At 31.3% G+C, this 23,353-nt stretch overlaps 1 protein-coding gene and 1 long non-coding RNA gene across 6 annotated transcripts in view; one reads left to right on the plus strand and one right to left on the minus strand.

Annotated features, from left to right (window-relative positions):
* LOC106784536 (calcium-transporting ATPase sarcoplasmic/endoplasmic reticulum type) overlaps positions 1-11,301 on the minus strand; it is a 32,863-nt gene extending 21,562 nt beyond the window's left edge. Inside the window, exons 1-2 of one of the 5 annotated variants that reach the window (XM_014744208.1) lie at positions 6,803-7,388; positions 6,104-6,294 (exon numbers count right to left, since the gene is read on the minus strand). In XM_014744208.1, the coding sequence (XP_014599694.1) occupies positions 6,104-6,221 (118 nt within the window). In that variant the 5' untranslated portion in view covers positions 6,222-6,294; positions 6,803-7,388. Of the gene's footprint in view, positions 1-6,103; positions 6,295-6,802; positions 7,398-8,929; positions 9,115-11,045 lie in introns of those variants that run through there. The other 4 variants (XM_014744204.1, XM_014744205.1, XM_014744203.1 and 1 more) reach the window with 4 other exon arrangements.
* A 154-nt stretch (positions 11,302-11,455) lies between these two features.
* Positions 11,456-13,762, plus strand: LOC106784540. Its single transcript, XR_001381426.1, has 3 exons — positions 11,456-11,492; positions 12,177-12,467; positions 13,228-13,762. It is a non-coding gene; the product is annotated as an uncharacterized LOC106784540 (long non-coding RNA).
* Positions 13,763-23,353: the final 9,591 nt, after the last annotated feature.

Here is a 23,353-nt window from a genome sequence, read left to right on the forward strand (position 1 = left end):
ATCATATTTTAATGTATTTACTTATTTGATGAATTAATTGACTCGGACTCATATATAAATCCTTTAACAGAAATAATTTGGATTATTAAAAAAATCGTCGAGTAAGCATTTCTTCGAAGTTCGGAAGTTTAAACAGTTGACCTACATTTTAAATATTTCTACCAGGTAGAAATTCTTCAAACAAAGTTAAAATAATGTTAATAATTTAAAAAATCGGAAGTTGTATTTAATTGAAATTATCTGTAAAATTTAGTAACAATTAATTTAATATTGGTGTATAAGTTCTAATCAATCCATCTATTTATTTTAACGATAAAATGATTAGAAAAGTGATTATTAGATATCTGAATTAGCGTTACAAATAATTATCTATTACATTTTTGGATATATTGAAAGATAAAGGAACTTCCAACGGAAGAGAACAATGGACTTTAATCGTCGGAATAGAAAATGATCGAAACAAATGTCCATTAGCCAGTTTACCATAGGAAAGGTCGCATGCACAGCAACGTATTCTTCCTACAGAACATTTACTCTTTCTCTTTGTCTTTATTTTTGTGTCTCATGCACAACATTCTAATTATAAGAGCAATAAACTATTCGTGAATGAAAAGAACAAAAATTTAATGGATTACTCAGTGTAAAGAAACGTTAAATTGACCAATGCAAAGGTAAAAAATAAATTTTAACAGATTAGTGATACAAATTAATATGAAGATGAAAAGGAAAAATAAGTAAAAAAAAAAATTAAAATATGCATATATTATATATTATCTTTCAATTAAAAGTCATCATTTTCTTTGCAAATATAGAATTTATTCTAAAGGGGGTTAAATTTCAATAATTCATATAAGTTAAATGTTAACACGTTTCTGACAGATTACCTTTACGAATTATAGTAATTTTCTCTATCGCAAACTTGAACAATATAAAATACGTAAACCACGTCAAAGTATATTTCTACTTGAGTTCTTATCGATACTTATCAAGGGACGATTTTCAAATAAGAAGAATCTCGAATAAATTCTCAAGAGTTTTCTCAAAGAAATATCAAAGGTAAAGAGTTACTTAATTAACTTTCTCGTTTCGTTCAACGTGCTACTCAGAGTTCGATCAATATATCACAAATTTAGATATTACATTGAAACGTTTAATTTCTTTGGAAAAATACTTGCTTCCTGAAAAAAAAAAAGTTAAGTGACATATTATAATGGAAAATTGAAAGTATAATTTCATTTTGGAAAATAAACGAAGTATAAATTTCTTGTAAATTGCTTTTTTTCTTTTTAAATTTATAAGAAGAAAAAGAAAAAAGTGCGAAAGAAAGTAGTGTTGTGAATCGAATAAACATATATTACGTAAGCTTCTTATTTTTTGTTCTTGGCATTATTTAAAAGTGTCCTTTGGTAAATTAAATTAACTACGAAATAAAAAGATCGTGCATTAGCAGCACACGCTTACATACTTAACATCGAAAGGTGTTCTAACGTTTCAGGGTCACATTTCTACATCGTTAGATCTATCGAACGTAAATAGAACTAGTAATCGCTAAACTCTGTGCTCGGGTCCTATAAAACAGTTTCGATAAGAAACGATCTGAGCTTTTAAAACGAACGAACGAACAGCGAACTTTTTTCTCATTCGAAAAAGAAGAATATTCCACTCGGAATAATAAATCATCATGGCTAATCTTAGACGTGTGTGATTGAAAACGTCCAATCCTTTTTTTTTTCTTCTTCACTTTCTATTTCTTTTTATATTTTCTTTTCGTTTAAACAATAGATTCATAGCTTCTCAACATTCATTCTCGAATAATTGTAAACTTGGCACTGTTTCAATCGAATAGCACAAATCTGTAACGATTGAAGATGAATAAACTTTCTCTGTATTTAGATATTATTTGGATAATATATTTCTCTGATAGAGAATAACTCAAATTAGAAAAAGAGTAAATTGATCATTTTGTAAATTGATATCAATAAAGAGTTAGATTCTTTTACTATATTTTCGTTTCACGTAAAATCGAGTTTCATCTTATACACTAAATTATATATATATATATACATAAATATTAGTATTATTAATAATACAATATATAGCTATTTTGTTATGATATAATATAATATAGTATAGTTATTATTTAATTTGTTTATTAATAATAAAAAGTATAGATAAATTTGATTTGATAATGATATATAATATATAATACAGTATAGTGTAGTTATTATTTCATAACACATATATATTATTAAATCATAATTATTAAAAAAAAAGTGTATCGATTGTGATGTTAAGTATTTATTTCTTTAATAAAAAATGACCCAAATAGAAAATAATAATGACTGACACACACACACACACACACACACCCATACACACACAGATAAATAAACTTATATTTTACATTGAATGTCAAATTGATGGTTGCGGTAAAATAAGATGTATCATCGTAGTGTTTAAAAAGAAAACTATTACATTTTATTGCTATTTTAGTGAAAAACACGAGGCATAAAAATTCAATCATCTTGTCACCTTCGATCATGATCATGATCATCCATCATCAACATTACTATCGCGAAGATCTAATGTGACCAGACTATTCTGAATGCGTCAATCATCGACCACCGTTAATTACGTTCCTAACCGCGACCGCAATCATGCGGACTATCTATATTTACCTTTTCGCGAACGGATTTCATCTGACCAAGTGCCGAACATTCGTATAAGCTTCCTATACATTTGATAATCAACAATAATTAATGATAATCGACCCAATATTGTGTCATTAACGATTACGACGATTGAAAAAAAGGAAAATGAAAAAAAAAAGAAACAAATGGAGAAAAAATATAAATTTATTCTAATTAAACGAAACACCATAAATTGTACATCAGATATGATAGAATTATTATCGAGACATTAGAGAAACTTTTATTGAAACGAACGAAAAAAACGTAAAGGTATAAATAATCAGGATTATTCGTTTTGGAGTGTGACAATATATACACACTCGAAAGAAAATAAAAAAAGAATAAATAGAAAACAGTAGGAAGAATTTCGTCAACTTATTGATAAAATAGTTAATTAATCGCTACACGATATACGAATACGTAGTATAGATTAATCAAGTATATGGTTATCGCGAGTGATTGAATGATAAATAATGAATATGTTTTGATAATAAAAAAAAAAAAAATAAAAAGTAGAGAAGAAGAATACAAAAAAATTAGTCGTAAATATCATAGTACTGCAAATTAAAATTGCAAATTAACCGCGAATAATCTATGCCAATTATTCAAGAATTGAAATATTATCTACAATTTGGAAATCTATTTTTTTGTGTGTGTTGTTCAAAAAGAGAATTTTTTTTTTGTTTAAATTATATAAAAGAATAAAATATTATAAATGTTTTTTTGCAAAATAATTCATTCTATTCCTATTTCAGTTTTTATTCTCAAATAAGATACATATCTATCTTACTTAAAATTGAAATATCGTTGAAATATATACGCATACTATGTCCTGAATTACATGCATAGAATTTAATATATAATTCGATCAAATACTCATGCATGAAAATAAAAAAGTTTCGAAATTTACGAGTGGAAGCTTACCACCGCACAATTACGCGCCACTAGAAATTTCAACGTATATATAAAAAATCTCGATTTCGAGAAAAATCATTTTTCAGATATTTTTATAAACATCCGTTAACAAAAAAAAAAAAAGAACTGTAGGTACGTCTTTCTTTTTTAACGAACGATAGATTCATCAGAAGATAGTATCTTTCATCGTGCGATTTAAATCTCAAATACGAGAGAGAAATAGAAAAGGGGGGGAAGAAAACGTAGAGATAGAAATAGAGATAAAGATAAAGAGCAAAAAAAAAACAAGAATGTTCGAATTCGTATTTTCTTTTAAACAACTGTATTTTTCTTTTTTAAATACCAAAGTCAAAATCGTCTATTCGAAGACAGTGAAGAATATCACTCGTTAAAACAAAACAAAAAAAAAAGAGAGGAAGACAGATGTAAAAAGAGAGAGAAAGGGAGAGAGAAAAAAAAAAGAGAGAAAATAAAAAAAGATTTTCTCCACTCATCGAAGACGAGTTTTAAAATCGGAGTCCGTGCTTCCACACGTCGCGACCATAAATCTTACTGATTATTTATCATAGCTTCCTGAAGTAAGATCGAGAAGAACGTGCGATATTTGAAGTTGACTAAGCAGCGGTTAGATGGTATTATGCAAAAATAAACCGTATGGAGAGCCACGTGCGGAGGTCGAACCATCGTGAATGAATTTGATTCCAAGTTGCGAATCTTTCTGAGAACTGTTTTAAAAAAAATAAAAAAAATAAAAAAAAAATATATATATATATATGCACAAGAGGCCGAAAAAATATATTGACACAAAATAGATTTTTTTTTGTAATATCCTTTGCAAATCTATAAAAAAAAAATACGAGTCTTCGTTCAATTTTTATTGTAAAAAACAAAGTTTAAAATTTATATGTATTTTAAACCATAGAGATTAAAAATGCAAAAAAGCTTAGAATAAAAAAAACAAAAAAGAATAACGAAAAGCGTATATAAAAGTTCGTTGCACTGACAACGATAATTTATTCTCCATGGATTATTGCAATATATTATTTTGATACTTTTAAAACACATCGAGAAATATATAATTTTTATTAAAAATTAAATTTAAAAAAAAAAAAGTCATAACTTGTAGATATATTTACAGAAGATACGTACGTGTAAGCATGCATACGATTTTCATTATTATTTCTAAAATGTAACGATACTTTTGAAAAATATCGGTATCAAAAATCACGCTGGGCTCAGATTTTGGTTAAAGAATCATTCCCCTAGCAATTTCATCCCTCTCTCTCTCTCTCTATATATTTCTATTTCTATTTCTATTTCTATTTCTATTTCTATTTCTATCTCTATCTCTCTATCATATAAACCTACGAAGAGGAACTTTATACGCCACGTCACTGTAGACATTTTCAACAAACGTCTGGGAAAGCTCAGTGACATCACAAAGAAGTAAATAGTAGGGGGATAAACGTAAGTGCGTGGCGTAAATGCTGACGTTATTTCATCGTCACATTAGTGTTTCGATAAAATAACATTTTGCTGCGCTCTTCGACCCCCGTTCGACCAAATAGATTCGTAATATTTGATTGAGACATATGATTATTGCATATGAAGAGAAAAGAGGTAGTGAAAGAACGAGAGAGGGAGGAGGAGGTGAAGAGAAAATAACACAGCATCAGGTTGAAAATTTATAAGCGTATACTATCATATAAAAACATTACGATTATAAGGTATTCTTTTATAAATTCGAAATTCAAATTTATCTTTTTAATATAGTTTATGCAGTATCTTGAAAATATTTTAATAGACTAATAAGTGAAATTGGCGAAATAAAATCTATATTGAAATTCGTTGAATTCATCGATGTCAATAAATAAGAGTTAAAATTTAGATGAAAAATTTTATTTTTGTAAAAAAAATAAATTTTCTATTTCTTTTCTTTTTTAACAAATTGTTGATAATAAATAAATATCTTGTCTAAAATTGTAAAAACTTTCGCGTTTAAATATTCCTTTTTATGTCTACGAAAGTCTACTGGATTTGACAAATTTTTAAAATTAAAACGCATCGCGCCTGATTTAATCTGTCAATCATTTAGAGAAAAGAAAAATCAATTATTGCGTGGACTATTTTCCTGTGAAATATATTGCACGCCATTCGGGATTCATATCAATGTTTGACGCCTAAATGGTCTGTATTTTAAAAGAAAATATAATCTATTTTAGGAAATATAGCCATACTAATGGATAGGAAAGCAGATTTTACATTAAATGTAAATATAGAGAAAAATAATCTGATTAATTGAATATAAAATAATTATTTCTGGTTTTAATATGCTTCAATTAAAATGTACTATATTTATTATTAGTAATTAGAGTTATTTATTTCTTTAAATAAATTGCCAGTAAATAATTTTGATTTTAAATTGCACATAGAAACTAATGTTACTAGCATACATTTCCATGTAACGGTATGATTTAATCTATATTAAAATGGCTTACCGTTGAGACCATACTTCTCCTGATTCCTCTTTACTTGGTCTAGAGACAATCCTTTCTCTCCGTCCACATTGAAATAATTTAATACCTCCTCAACGGTCTTCGCATGGCCGTCCTCCATGATTGCGTCTTTATCTCAACACTGCTTATTGTATCCTCACAATGTTTATACCGTTCATTCACGCAAACAAATTCTGAAATTGACAAAAAACAAAATATATTTAACATTAAGCGCTTCATTATTTAACTCTCACTCAAATATGGTTTAACTTTGCTGCGCAGAATAAACTTGTTATTATTAAAGCAATAATGGTAAAAATAATAATACATTCAGCAGAGTTATCTACAGAAAGCAAGTAAAGGAAAAAGTAATTATCAATGACAAGATAATGTTAGAAGTTTCATAGATTTAAACAGAATAATATGTATTTAATTTTATAAGAATAAAAAATAAGACAAACGATATAATTCAATTGTAATACAATATATTGTATATTGCTATTAAATAAGTAAAGACCTTGTAACTAATTTATATATTGCTATGTCTCTCTTTAAAATGAAATAAAAAACTCAGTAAAAAAGGATAAAATGAGAAACAAGCAAAGAAGGGTAAAAAACTTACCGAATCATAATTCATATTGATAGTAAAAAATGAGAAAAAAAATAAAGAAAATGATAAGGAATATAAACGCGTGCACACACCTCAGAACGGTGCCTAGACGCCTTCAGTCCAGGTTAGAAAGACTTCAGGAGAAGGAAGTCTTTGATTACGAAGCAGTTTAAATGGCTTAATTTTCTCTTTAATTTTCTTCCCCGTTTCGAGTGGATTTTTGGATATGAAGACAAAAAAAATGATAGCCATAAACTAGTTCAGGTATTCGTTGGCGACGTGTCACGACAAAATCACGTTACGGTTTTACGAGTATTTAGGTTAGCAAAGAACAGGAGGAAAAAAGACAGAAGTTGATTACGAGAAGAGAAAGAGAAAGAGAAGGAAAGGGACAGAAAGAGAGAGAGAGAAATAGAAAAAGAGGGAGCGACACAAACGATTCACAGTTCACTCGAAGGCACGAGAGAAAAATATAAAGAATATGTTTGTCTCCTTCTAAATCAAATAATACCACGAATTAGGAAACTTAATTCTCTGATTAACCAGTCTCGTATCACGAGGCACAGCCACTAAAATCCGAAGTGCACGTCATTTTCTTCTTGACAAGTACGGGACCCGAATTGCTAACCAAACCTCCGCTTCCGTCTAACTAAAAGTGACGAGAACGGCGAATCATCGCGCGTGCTGATAACGCCATCTGTCGGAATGCGCGATTATAAATCGACACGCACGTCTAATGTACGGCGGATTTTACGGATGAGAGTACCATTTTTTCGATTAAATATTATCATTGTTATCTTAAAATTCGTCAAAATTCATTAAAATAAGATAGAAATAGTTTGTTAAGACATTTTTAACGCGAATTTTTCGTGAATTTAATTAATAGGTATTAGGATCGTAATATCACGACGCAGGAAAACAGATACGAAACGAAAAGTAAAGAGCATGTGGAGCAACGCCATTGGCTAAAACGGCGTGATGGAGTATGACGCATTCGGCTATTTTCAGGCTTCTGCTAGGCTATTTCCTTGGCGCGTATTTTAAGACGTTAACAGGACATTGCTGTATTGTAGTTATGTAATCATTATACAGTGAGAGCTTAAAATTTCTCTTTTCTTTATCAGACTCTCGCGTAAGCATAAATTAATATAGGATATTATAAATATTTGTTCATATTTTGGATTAATATTTATTATTCATTAAAGACAATAAAGGAACACATACGGTTAGTTACGATATGTAAAATAGCAAAGCATAAATATGACGCCTGGGATTATGTAACATATGATCGAGTTAAATCGGTTTGTGGCGTTTAACCTACATCTTTAAATTATCAAGAATTTGTGCTCATGTTAATTCAAATAATTGCTAAAGTAATTAAGAATAGTTATTAATTTTATCTTTTCTTAAGTCATATCTATATACATATATCAGAACTGATAAGATTTATCGAAATAAGAGATAGATCTAAATCTCACAATCAGTGATCACACACAAGAAGTATAATATATTTAGTTGAAAATAATAATTTGTAATATTTATTGAGAATCGATTGTTAAACAAAGGCCACCCGCAATTTTATTACTATTCCTGAATAATCTTATTGTAGAAAAAGCATCGAGTTCTTTTATCGATGTTAACGAAGATCCTAGTGTCATTAAATCGTCGCAAGTTCAAGGACGATACAGATCGAATTTAAAATTCGAATCAAGTTCAGAGGTCTCGTCTAGCGAGCCAAGGTTAGCTCTAAACTTAAGCATCAATAGGAAAGCAATGCAATGAGGTTAATCGGGGTTACGGTCATTGAATCAGTGACACAAAACTATCCGCCGTATATCTAAGCACTGCCTAATCAATCTGGAATCTCTCATTTCTCAATTGATATTCAACAATATCGAAAATTTTATTTAAACATTTCGTTACCTTAAATTTCCCGACTCTTATCAACCCGATAGTTTCTTAATAAAAAAATTGATACGAGATTGATTTGATCTACTTATAACAAATTCAAACTACAATAATTGCAAATTAATGTCAAGAAAAAAATTCCAAAATATCATTCGACAGTTCCTCGAGAGAGAGAGGGAGAGAGAGAGAGAGAGAGAGAGAGAGAGAGAGAGAGAGAGAGAGAGAGAGTAAAAAAAAAAGAAAAAAAAGAAAAAAGAAACCAATTAGAAAAACAGCGAGGTGAAAGAAAAAAGTAAGTTCCGTGGACTGACCCTTGCAACACTATTGTTCTGGGCTATCCTGTTTAATGAGAAAAATGACGCGCAGTAGTACATATCAGGATATAAACCGGCCCAATGAACTTGCCTTCCGGAGAACTCGTACGGAAAATGCACGCTAAGGATGATCGCGAATAGAACGTTTGCGTGAAACTGGGAGATACTTTGGAAACAGTCTGAAAAGGACCGTTCAGACAAGTGGCTCTCCCTCGTACGCCCGGGAAGCGACTAGTCGGCCAAATCGCGCGTGCCCGAGCGAACGTTTTTAGCACTCGTCTCCGACGACTTCCTAATTATTTTGGCAGAGATGCTTGTCAGCTTCTCTCTCTTACTCTTCGATACATACATACGCACGCACACGCACGAACGCACGCACGCATATTTATGGTCTCTCTTCCTTTTCCTCACACACACACACACATACACATACACCTACATTCTCTCTCATTTTCTCTTTCTCCCTCATGAACTCATCCTCTCTTTGTTCTATCTTACAGCTGTTCAGTGATTATTAAACGCATCACAATTTCAAGATTTCTCGTCTTTGTTTTACAGGTCCCAGTCTTTGTGTATATATATGTCTATCTTTCTCTTTCTAAGCTTATATCATACCTCGTGATAGAATGATAGAATTAACCTAGATTAATATTAGCTTATTTTCAATGTTCGCAGAATATTTTACTAAACGTATAACAGATGTGATATAATTTTTTTTTTTAGTATATAGTTATTAATAATGTTAAATTATAATCTATTTATATATATACGTAGACGTGTATATATATGTATATACATATATTTATAAAATTATGTAGAAATATCGTTTCGATCTTTTCGAACAACCCGATAGTAATGGTTCTATTTGAAGACGAGATGCAACATGGTCGACGAGCTATAAAGATAGGAAGAACGGCGGTGTTTGTTGGCAAACAAGCAGAGGTCGTGTTTATATGTAACATGCACATAACACGCAGACGCTTCTAATGAGGTAATTCAGAGTGATCAAATCACTGATATATCGTATGGATTCTCGGAGAGAGGAAAATCTTTCGTTTGAAGAAACAGCTATAATAATAAGAAAGGAAAAGAAAGAAAGAAAGTAAGTAAGTAAAAGACGAGTAAGAAACAAAATATAAAGACGAATAAGAAAAATCTTTCAATCTTTTAGCTCCGATTCAAATCCTAACTATATTTAGAACGTACACATTATATATAAAGTCCAGGTTCGAAAACTTCGAACTTAATGATGCGTGTCCGATATTTTCACTTTTCTTAATACCGCGGATGTCCTGATAAATTTGTCTGAATTCTTGGCTCCCGTACGATTTACCAAAGGTTATTCAACGACTCTTTCGAAAATCACTCGAATGCATTCGGCCACGCAACAGAACAGGATATATCAATCATTTATCATTATCTCCAAATAAATGTCTTTTACCTAGCAAGAAAATATTATTAAATTTCGTATTCTCTTAGAATTATTATTCGAGATGATTTTTACTCTAATGTCTCTCACATTTTTTCGTAGCCTTGTTAAGGGAGAAACTGTTACATAATTAACGCATAGATAAAAAGGTTAGTTGAAATTTTAACACGTGCGCTTGATTCACGAATTATTCGGCATCGAATTCACTCAAATTTTCTTAAATGTAGATCTGTTTAAAAAGGATCGGTTTTGTAATCACATCACTGTTAATCTTTCCTTAGATGGTAAAATCGAAAGAGAATATGGAAGAAGGAAAAGTAACATAGCTTATGAGAAAATTAATTAGCGAAAATCATTGAGGATGGTTCATCGTTTGTGTTGGGTTTGTTGTTAATAGACATTTTAGGATTCTCACGCTCTTATTTTGTAAATCCACAAAAAACACGATCCACGCTGAGGCCAGTCCTGGTTTAGCTTTGTCTCTTTCATCGTCACAGCACTACTTTTTATCGATATCTTCCGAATTTTTATGTTAAATTTCGTATATTTCACTCTCTCTCTCTCTCTCTCTCTCTCTCTCTCTCTCTCTCTCTCTCTCTCTCTCTCTCTCTATCTCTCTTTTGTCACTTCGCGAATATCACAAAAGCACTGTTATACATATGTCGTGTCACCAAATTGACTTACCAATGTCTTCTCTTCTGATCGGTCCGTTATCTTTACGATTTAATCACCAGCACAGCAGACTCCAGTTAATTACACACTTGTGCCCAACACCGATAATAATCTTCTTGATATTTTTTTTTGTTCTCCTTCGTAATATTTTCCAAATAGAAATCGATGAGAATGAAATAACGTTTCACGATAATCGCAAATAAATTCAGGTACAACGAAATGGCGGGAATTACTCCTCCCTATGCATGGTTGTTTACGCGCGTTTCACTCAATATTCTTACATTTAAGGACAACGAAGAAACATTCAAAAGGCTACGCCTGCGCTGCTAAACGAAACGAAGCGCCGAGAGTCTCCGAAAATCGTTTAAATAGTCCATCAACGTCGCTACCTGGCGGCCAGACGTGAAACAAGGAAAAGTCTGGCCGGAAGCCAGTGGTCCCGGATGTCGCAAAAGGGAGGTAGGTTCTTTCCTTCTCTCTCCCTCTCTCTCTCTTTTTCTTCCTACCTCTACTTTGCACTTTTTCTATCCAACTTTGCAACTCGCCAAACCACCAAACTAAGTAAACATTCATTTTCAAGACTTTTCTTTATCCTTTCAAGTTCGGTTAGTCTGAACAAACAATAAAGAAAAGTCATTTTCGTCGCCATTTTTGTTCCTTGATTTCACAGGTACCGGAAGTATTTCACTAGCAAAGCTCTCATATGAAATCTATAAAGTCTATCGTTAAAAAATGACAGTGATGAAACATTGTAATTTTGATAATTGCAATATAAAAATTATACTTTTTTTTATTGCAAAAGTCTAATACAATTATACATGATTACAAATTTTTAAATACATCTAAAATTTGGAGATTTAGAGAAAAGTTAGAATGACCTGTAAAGGAATGAACAAGAATGGGCACAAATGAAGATTTGTATGTGTGTGATGTACTTTACATTAATATGCTTTTCTTGTTCTAATAACAAGATAGCAAACAATGCAAAATATCATTAAAAATGTATTTTATTATAAATATTATATATCCTATTTTTTTATTTTTTTTTGGTCGTATACTTCTACCGATAAAGTACTCAAATGAATGTTTACAATGTGACAGGTATCTACACATTTAACCTAGTCACGATGTATACGATTTAAGCTGACACGCGCACATGCGAGTAAGCAAAAAGTTACGCTCGCCTACGCTCGAGGCGCCTGCTGTTCCAAGTATAAGCGTGGCAAGGTAGAGCAAAAGAGACGGGAAGAGAAGGGAAGACGTAAAACGCACGGTCAACGGCCTGTTCTTTGCGGGAATTCTAAATACATTTAACGTACAAGCCAATGCGTTACCGTTACGGTTGCACTGTCACTAGAAAAGTTCACTGGTCCTTTTCTCTGGTTATCTTTGATAAAGTTAAATGTGCTCGACCGAATTTACTTCTGAATTTTCGTACGTATAATACATATGTAAGTTTGTTTTAAACAGTGAAATTCGATTTTCTTCATAATCAAATACGTTAATTGAACGTTACAATATATATCTTTTAATATTTGGATGATTATTAATGTTTTTATAACATCATACGTTAATTTATTTTGTATAGAGAGTTTGTTAAAATAGTTTTTATTAATTTTATTTTAGAGAAATCAATTATATACGTAGATACGTTAAAAACAAACAGCAAGGTGGTCACTATATATCTTAAAGAAAGATCCTTCATGATTGTTATAATGGTTAATGAATAACTCTTTTCATGGTAATTTATCAAACACAACACGCGTTTAAAAATTTTCAAACTCTTTGCAAACGTGAACATCAGGAGAGAAGGGAGTTAAAAATAAAATTAGAAGTATTATAGCTTTGCCGTGTGTTAATGTTGGCGGAAGAATATCCCTTGTATTTATGGACGTTTTATATTTTTATAAATGAACTGTTAAACAGCTTTGATGAGACTGACTGTCAAGCAGATTATCTTCGCCATCTTTTTATAATAGATTTCTAATTCATCAAACTCTCTCTCTCTCTCTCATCGTAAAAAAATAAATAATATAAAATAGAAAAATGCAAAAAGAAAAAAATATAACATATATATAACTATTAAAGCAATAATACAATTAAAATTAATCTTTGATACTTTAAAATAACAATTATTGTATTTGAAAATAATAGAAATGTTTAATTTCATATTCTCTTTCTTAAAAATATGTAGAAGCTTCTTGTCAGTGTTGATGGACATATGACATCAATGGTGTCACGAGTGTGGTTCGACCCAGCCAACCCTCGAACTCCCCAAAATCGAGAACATAAAATCGGCTGTGGAAAATCGTTCGGATAGATATATATTTTCTCCGTATATTGCACATATTTTTAGGTAAGCAGCGAAATAATACGAAATTAGAACGCTCGCGGCCTTTGTACGAGCCGACGTCGTCATTAGTCGTTTGAAGGCTCACGATGTACGTTACGTTACGTTACGTATGTTCCAATCTACCATCGTTCTATCCCTGGGAGGCATTATTATCGCCAGTATCCAGAATAGCAATGTAAGCGTGTGTGGCCTTTTCGACTAATCTCATCAGCTTGCTTTCATCGGTTATTCAAATTCGGATGTCCAATGGTAACCAGATGTATTTATTAATTAATCTAACTGATATTCTCGTAAAGCAATTTACTTTATCTCTTATTCTTATTTCATATTTGATATAAATATATATGTATTGTATATGTGTAACATATTTGAAAATTGTGACAAATAAATTTGTTGAGACATGTATATACTATTCGTGAAAACCAAATAGAAAATATTGCGAATCAAAGAAATTATACTTCTTTCTTCTCTCTCTCGAAAAAAAACCTTGGAAAGTCCTCTAAATTATTAATCAGCGAAGAGAACGTGCCGAAATATGTATCTTTCTCTCTTTCTTTATCTCTCTATTCATAATATATTTTATACATTTCGAAGCTGAAGGGAAAGCCGAAAGGTATTTATATTCTACGTGAGACTTTGAACCGAGCGCGAAACGGGAGGAACGAAAAAATGAGGCAACGTCATAGTCGTGAATAAATGACTGTTGTGACAGAACGGAATAGGAACTTGAAATCGTCGTTCAGAGTCTTATGTTAGCTAACAAGAGATAGAGTGCACAAGTCTTGTCCTAAGCGCGTACAAACTCTTGAAGGAGCCGAACACGTATGACAGCGAGTTTAGTCGTACGTTGACAGCTGTTGTATGTGCTCTTTGTGCCATCGCCAGCCGGTTTATCTCAAACGGTTGCTGTCTCGAGAGAAGGATAATATTAGATATGCGGCATGTAATTCATGTTATTCGTATTTGAGATTTGAATTTACGATTATGATTTTTATTTTCATCAATATTTTGTCGTTCATCGATTATCACTCCACATACCAACCATACAATCTACAAAGAATCTCGTAAATGCTGGCATATTCTCTTCCAACGATAAACAAGTTATTCATACCATGAGACTTAGGGATCTTTGCATTAAGGTTTCTGTCATGGTATATCGTCGTCGAGCAGGAAGCCCACCCACCGATGCACCTGACGAATTTAAAGATCGAAATCGATTAAAGTGTTCTGATTCCGAATGCTTCAAAGACCCCTACTTTATTCCTATTTTTCTTCAAAGTTAATACAAATCGGTATCTATTACTTATGTAAACTATGTATCTTACGTAGAGGAATAACACACACACACACACACACACACACATATATATATATAAACATCGAGCTAATTATAAATCCAGCGAGTGAGTTCGTACGTAGATACGTACGTTCATTACCTACGCATAAGCAGTCAAGTAATTTGCGATGCAGTTGGTCTTAGAAGACCTATGCTACGACGACCTACCTAAAAATATACTTAGGGGGTCCGATCAACGGCCAACTGGGCCAGTGAAGTAACCTTAGCTCAACGTCCCAAATATAGTTCGACATCTCTACATAGCGACTACCGATAGTTGGCATCACGCGTTTATATCCCGATCTGCAGATGTAACAAGGAATATAATAACGTCTGTCAGCACAATTATCTAATGATATGCCTGTCTCACGGTGATTTGTTCAGGCATGCTCGATACCTGCTATTATCCTATATATTCGATAGGATATATACCTACCATTTGAACAATCTATTTGAAAATTTATAAGCATCATTCAAATAAACAATTTTATCGAATCTTATTAAATTTTGAACAAATGTTCATTCAAATTTAAAGCTAAGCGAATACTTCTATTGTATTTTTCAAAAACATTCCGTACCTATATAATTCTAACCCCGACAAAAAAGAAAAGATTTTTTTTTCTAGAAAAATACAAAGAAGAATGAGAGAAGCTTGGTACAAATTTCTTTGGCAAAGTTTAGCAAACCACAATCCGGATAAGCTAAAGCTTGCCATCAGTTCCCACTTGGGATGATGTTCTTCGGCAAGAGAACGGCACACGACAGGTATTGTCCGCGGTCTTAAATTATTCAACGTTCTCTAACACTGGCGAGAATCTTTGGCAGGTTTCGAGCGAGTGCGACGTCGAGGAAACGCAGAAAACTCTCATCTATCATGTCGAAACGCGTTACGCGAAAATAGTCGCAAGGATATCGCGAGGTCGGGCTTGGTTTTGGCTCTCTGTGGAAGAGTAGAGAGAGAAAGAAAGAGAGAGAGAGTAAACTTTAAGTTTCTTCCGAGAGAATCTTGCAACGTTACGGAAAATGACAAACTCGAATTATCGATGTTTATCTATGTAGAAGAAGAAAACTTCAATTCATGAACAAATTCTTTATTTTTTACCCTTTTTTTTCCCCATTGTAAACATTCGATTATTTACGCTCTTTCTTTTGTCAGTTTTTCTTAAAAGAAACATATAAAAAGTATGACCGAGTGAGTCAGTTATAATCAAACTCCAGAATTCGAAATAACCAAGTTCATCGAGACGCGTTCTGTTTCCATTAGACTATAATTCACCGTGTCACACGTGTTAAAGCACGTGAGTTATGACGTAATGGCACAATGACGCGGTCATCGTAAATTCACTCGCCGAACACTCGCACTCTGTACTTTATTGCTCTTGCTCTTTATAACACACTTTTTCGTTGAAATGTTCTCGTTCAAAGTGTAAAAAAGAAAAAAAAAAAGTAATAAAGAAAATAAAAAAGAAAAAAAAAGTATTTAAGTAGTCGATTTACTGGTTGAATTAAAAAGATGATATATAATAAATTTGTATATTATATTATTATAAATAATATTTTCCTTTTGTATAATTATCGTGAATTATTATTTCTATTTCTCTCTCTCTCTCTCTCTCTATTATCATTATTATTTTATATAATATTTAACGATACGTGTGTGATCTAAGCAATGCCATTAGTTTCTCTTCAGCTTGGAAAAGGGTGTCTATGGTATGAGAGACTTACAAAGCGACTCTCACGAGTAATCTAACGGCTACCTAACGAGATAATTTGATATTACTCGATGCTCTCGCGAATATACGAGCTGAGTGATGAGTTTCAAGATGAAGGACCATACGTATCTCTTCTATAGGTTACTGATACTTTGAAAAGGTACGTAATGGTTTAAAGGCAAAATAATATCGAATGAAAATCAGTGGGTTAACGGAACGTTTCTAGGAATGATTATAGTTTAATGTTGAACAATCCTGTAAAGAATGATGATATAACTGACTGTCTCTACCCTCTTTATTTTCGGACTCAATTAGAAACTAGTATTTCCTTTCTTCTGGCTTAACAGATCACCGATGTCACGAGGGATCCTTGAAACAGGAGCTATTATGGCCGGTCAAGCCTACGCTCTAGGCCAGGGACTAGGCTAGGCTATTTCCGCTGTTTAGCTTATGGACAAAAATAGTTGTTGAGAAGCGAGTAAATTCTAAGACAAATTTACTGGGACTTTTAAGTAATATGACTACTTTCTCATATTGATTTTTCCATCGTATTAAATATCAGTATATTACTGTATATGTATGTTTATAGATAATGTTGGATCGATAGGAATATCCTTCGAACGAAATGAATTCAAAGAAATTATTTAAATACCTAGATACCATGTTTTTATTAAAAATACCCTCCCCAAAGAGACTAACGAGAAAGTTTTTTTTTTTTTTTTAACTATTAGGTTTATTTGACTAGCAGTGCCTTGACCAATCTTCGCACATCTTATATATATATATACGTCTATATGAACGTGACTCTAAGCAATAAGTAAGTTTGTTTGTATTTGTTACTGGAGCAACACAGGGAGAATATTTTTTTGGCCAATGAATCGCGGAAGTGGCTCACTCGATAATTTATTTGTTCGCTTCTCCATGTGGGATCGTTGTACGTGCTTGTAAATAATGTCGAGTGATATTCTCTTTTTCTCTATTTTTATTTTTCGTTTATCGAGAAACTACTAAGTCACATATTCTTAATAAAAAGTCAAAAATAATCTCTTTTACAAAGTAGAGTTTAAATTGATATTTGTTTTTTGAATTTGATAGAAGAATCTCTGGATCTTAAGTCAAAATCTGGGACATTATCATGTCATGACCTGAGATTGCCATTATTTCAATAATTGGCGCAAGCAATTAATCTATTTTCACCCACGCATTCACGTTATTCTCTGTCAACCGATTTGATTGCAATGTACCTACACGATAGTTGGTAGATTTCGTCTCACGAAACGCAGTTATTTCCACTGTCGCCAACATGCGACAGGTGCTCTACTGGCTTTACTACTGACTTTCCGCCAGAATCAGTTTTCATATTCTTTTATCCGTTTAGATTTTTTTTACAATATTTTCTTTTTTATTTTTAATATTCATTATAATTCAATCTCTAATACATCACATTATAATCTTTTACTGCTACAACATATTTAATATTTTAACTATTTGAGTCTAAAGCAGGGTGATCGCGTTCTTCAGATTTTATTTCGAAAAATCCTAGTACATTTCGAACGTTATAACAAATGACTGTTGAAGTAGTGTTAAACAAGTGCTATCGCGCTTTTCGGACTTTTAAAAGTCTATGGAACCTAAACGATTAATTAATTATTTAATAATTGTATTTAATTCAAATGATTATCTTTCATGTACGTATTAAAAATGAAGAAAAAAAATAAAGACAATGGTAGAAAAGAATAAAATTTGGCAAGACATCGTTAACGAAAATTTTGCAAAGAGAATTTCGAAACAATCCGAACCCCGAGATATTTTGAATCGTCCACTTGTTGGCAATAGTTATGTTGCCACATTGAAACCGTTCGTCTTGAACTATCCGATGGATAGATAGATTTGCGGTATAATTTTGGCAAGCACGTAACGGTACTTATAGCTGATTGTCCACTCAAGTGACAAGGTTTTGCAATGCTAAAACGGAAAAATAAAAAAAAAGAAAGAAAAACGAATAAATCGAGAATAAATGGGATTACAAACACAAATATTTAATTTATATATCATTTTAAACGATCTTTAATTTGGATTATTAAAATTGTTCGATCACTTATCAAACAACAACAAAAAATAAATATAATATAAATTTGAAATAAATGTGGAAAACAAACAAAACAAGATTTAAATACGTTTGTTCGATCTTACGTATCTTACGACTTATAGAAGAAACAGAAAAAAAATGAAAAAGAAGAAGAAGAAACAAGGAGGAGATACACCTCGAAAGCTACTTTACCTGCCATCGGACCCTAGTGTGACCAGGCTGACCGTCCGTCAAGACGCCCACACAAATTGCTCTACCACGTTATTTCGAGTGCTTTGGCCTTGGGTGGCGGCCAGAGAAAACTTTTGAAATATCAGGGAACGCGGTGAGGTTCTTTCTCAGCTATCGGGATTACTAGGTATCTATCGAAAGAGCTCGTTAAAGCAATGCAACAACTAGTAGATACTATCTACCAATAAAAGTCTAGATTAACGTCAATTCTATTGTCTTTGCTTAAAGAAAACTATTGATCCTTTTCTTTCATATATACCAAATCAATTTTGATTCTCGTGAATAACGATAATGATATATCGATATATACAGAATGTATATATATATATATATATATAATTAAAATTTGAAATATATATAAAAAAATATTGAAATAATATATATATATATATATATATATATATATGTATATGTGTGTATATGTGCTTCAACACATTTGACCCACATTTTTGCAGACCAATAATAGTAAATTATGCGAATAATTTATAGGTCGAAGAAACTCACTGAACGTTCTTATATTAAAAGACGTTTATTACTTTGCACTTTTGGCATTAATCTGCTTGTTCCTAGTCGTCTATAAGTAAACTAGCAATAAGTAGACTTTGGCTTTCTATTTAGAGTTTAAAAACGACGCGTTAATAAAAAATATCATCACTTCGATTATTAACAATTTCGTATATATGTTATTTATTTTATTTTATTTTATTTTTATTTTTTACGAAAAGACACTTGTGCAATATTAAAATATAATAAGAAAAGACGTAGTATCGATCTCTCTCTCTCTCTCTCTCTCTCTCTCGTATCCATACTATCGAATAATAAAAGCATTCTTTTTAACGTGCCAAAACACTGAACACAGTTATGATATATATCGATACTTGTTGACTAACTGTTAAGAATCAACAATGTAGGGAAATACATTGGAAAGTATTTTCTGTTCTAATATAAGATCACGAATAGATGTAAAACGATAAAGGAATTAATTAAAATAAAAATAAAATGGAAATTTCCTATTCAATATGTTATTCTCCGAGATAATTGTTAATAGTATTAAATCTTCATGAAAATTTTCCAAAGGAATTTTCGTTTTTGCCGTGACGTCACGAACGTATTATTATTTGGCACGGTTAAAACGTGACGTCGCAGTTTAACGAAAGACCGAATGTCGGGGAAAAGAGAAAAAAAAAAAAAGAAAAAAAAGAAAAAGATAGAAAAAGAAAAAGTATGATAGATGGACGTGCGTGGCGATCGACGTGTCAGAGTAGAAGGGATAATTGGATTTTTCAAAAGAACGTCTCCTTGGCAAATCGAGAGGAGGAGGAGGAGGAGGAGGAACACTTCCTCAGCTCGGGACAAGCTTTGGCCGAGTTTGAGGAGCGTCGAGCTCGAGAACGAGTCATAATAATAACGTCTCATGCAAGGATTTCGCTGCTCGTGATCTCTATCTTAAATTTAAATAAAATAGTGCGAATATTGGAGGTAGTTCTGCTGCTGGTAGTGTGCTGGTGGTAGCAGTGGTATTGGTGGTAGAGTAGTAGTCGTAATAGTTGATTAGTCAAATTTGTAGTAAACAGTATTGGTAATAGTATTAGTAAAAATTTCAATAGACTATTAGTAATAATACTAGTAGAAGTAATAATTGTAGTAGGACAACTAGTAATAACAGTATATGTAATTGTACTACTAGTAACAGTAGTAGGTTGTAATAGTACTAATAGTAATAATGGTAGTGGTGAGTCATCGAACGAAAGGTTAATCGCAAAATAAGATTATGAACTTGCGACTGGAGTTGAGTCGAGCATAGATACCAACATAAGAGAGAGTGCTCAATATCTAATTCATTTTTCTTTTTTTTTCTTTTTTTTATCTTCTTTTATTACTTCAACAAAATCATATCCTGTTCTTAAAATTGTTTACAGAGTTCAAATATTATTGAACCGAATTTGTACTTTATGAAAATGATAATCTTCGATAATATTACTTCGTAACAATTGGCAAGCTAATCGAACACACTTTTAGACCACCAATTAAGGAATCATTCATTTATTTGATGTTAGAGGAATAGTTTATGCGATACGATCCGACTCACCACGATTCGAATTAGATTTAGTGCATCTACGAATAATTTTAAGAATTATTGTATTACAAAAAAATTATATTGTATAATAAATAATTATATAATTATATATAGAACTCTCGATATTCTTGTCTTATCTATTAAAATTGAATTTCTTTCTTAATCTTTTCCTTTTTTTTTCTTTTTTATATTCTTTTAATTATAAATTCAAACAAGGTGTATTTTAAAATAAACATCGAAAACATTTTCTTTCGGTTTGCTCGAAAGAAAAATATATTATGTACTATTATTTATGTACTATTATTCTATATACTTTCATTTATATATCTAATTCAACATACTCCGTTTTTTCGATAATTCGAGATGACTTTGCAAAAGGTACAGAGATGGGAACGATACAGTGATTGGAATATTGCCAATAACAACGAAAATCTGACGCTTCTATAACGTACGATTTTTTGTTACGCTCGTGGCGCGAATGCTCGAGCAATGTATGATGCTGCAATATATAAGAAAGAATGCATTATACTCCTGAAAATAGATTAATTTTTTACAAAAAGATAAATTATGCATGAATAATTTTGAATCTGTTATATAATGCTCTTGAACTCATTTTCGAAATTTTTCATAGTAAGAATTTCTCTTTCCCTCTTTTTATTTCTTGTTTTTTCCTCCGGTTAAAAATTAATATGCAATTAAACAGAAATTATACCAGGCAATTACTTATTTTAACAGATACACCGAATTAACAAAAATAGAATATCGATATTAATCGTAGAACATGCTGATTCAAGTAGTAAACTCTGATTTTAAGATGATCAAGTTTGGAACTTTAACGATGTTCCGGCACTGTTTTTATCGTATTTTTAAAAAATATTTAAGAAAAAATAAAAAGAAATAAGAAAAAAAAAACAGAAATGAGATGATATGGTGTTTAAATTTGATCATGTCTAAAATAAAAAAGAAAATTAAGACAAATTTCATTTAAATGGTATTTGAATATAATTTTGTTTAATAAAAAGCTTAACAAGAAGTGAATTTTGGCATCTTCCTTTTTACAGAAAAAGCACTGGATACATCCAATCATTATAACAGTAGAATGTGCAGATAAAACTGATTTATTTACAATTAATTAATACAAAATTTTCCATTACTATTTCCATAAATCGCTGAACATTTTCATTTAAAAGGACAGTATTCGATCAAATATGCTAAAGAAGTCTTCTTTCATTCTGATAATATTAAAAAAGTGAATATTGAAAGAATTTTTAAGTATGTGTATGCACGTGCGCGTGAGCACGCATGTGTGTGACAAGCATTACTTTTCTATCTTTCGCTGATGCCACTTTACAGCTGTTTCTTTTAACTTTCTTTTATATCTATTACCGATTAAACGATAATCGTTTCCTTGTAAACGAGCTTGGAAAATCATAAGTTTCTCTAAATTCCAGGTCACTGTAGTTAAAACATACGAAGAGGAAATCACGTGCTACAAAGTAACAATTCGTAAATGCAACGACGAGTAGACATGACTGCCCTTGGAGAGAACCCAAAATACGTCTGCCACCTTGCTTCGGAACAGTTTCATACTAAAATATCAATTGCGTATTTAATATCTAATTATGTTTCTCTTCGATATATAGGACAGAATAAAATTCATTCGCCCGTACGTAATACGTAAGCAAGCAAAAACATGTTTATATATTGATAAAAAATAATTGAATTATTAAACACATTTATGAATTTTCTTATTTGATTTTTCTTAATCCATCGACGATATAAATCTAATTCTTTCCGAAATATATGAACCAAAATTTAAATAACTACCGAATCAATTACAAAAATTCGTATTTAAAATTTGTAGGATATAATAAAAAAATATTCTATTACAATTTTATAGATCACAATAAAATTTACTTTAAGCATTTGTGTGTGTGTGTGTGTGTGTGTGTGTGTGTGTGTGTGTGTGTGTGTGTGTGTGTGTGTCAAAATAATTATAATTTCAATTTTTAAGTTTTGGAAATATAAGTTCTCATTTTGTTTTTATACCGCGAAATTTATTATTGGATGTAGTGTCATCTAGGGGTTTAGTTTTAGCACTAACTTTTTTCAGAATTCTTATTAATGCATGATACGAACAAATATGAAAATCAGCATAAACTTCTATTACCGTTTATGGATACATTTATAATAGAAAATACTAGCACGTTGAACACCGTAGGAACGCTGGCAAGGAACCTTAACAGCAGAAAAAAATAAATAAGTGCCCTTAATTGCACGCTATTTGCTCAACTTTATTTTATCAAATATTTTTTATTTATCGTTAATTAGTTGAAAATAATTATTACACTTTGAATAATTATGAAATGGAACGTCATGAGTGGGAGATATGTTATACACATTCGCAACCACAAATTCAAGGAAAAAAATGAAAGTAAAGTTAGTATACCTGCAGGGGATACATTTAAAGTTAATTTCCAAAGTAACAATCTATAAAGTAGTGAAAAGAAATAAGTTAATCG

The sequence above is a fragment of the Polistes canadensis genome, unplaced genomic scaffold (genome assembly GCF_001313835.1).
Source record: "Polistes canadensis isolate GaletaPanama2010 unplaced genomic scaffold, ASM131383v1 scaffold_37, whole genome shotgun sequence".
Taxonomy (NCBI): domain Eukaryota; kingdom Metazoa; phylum Arthropoda; class Insecta; order Hymenoptera; family Vespidae; genus Polistes; species Polistes canadensis.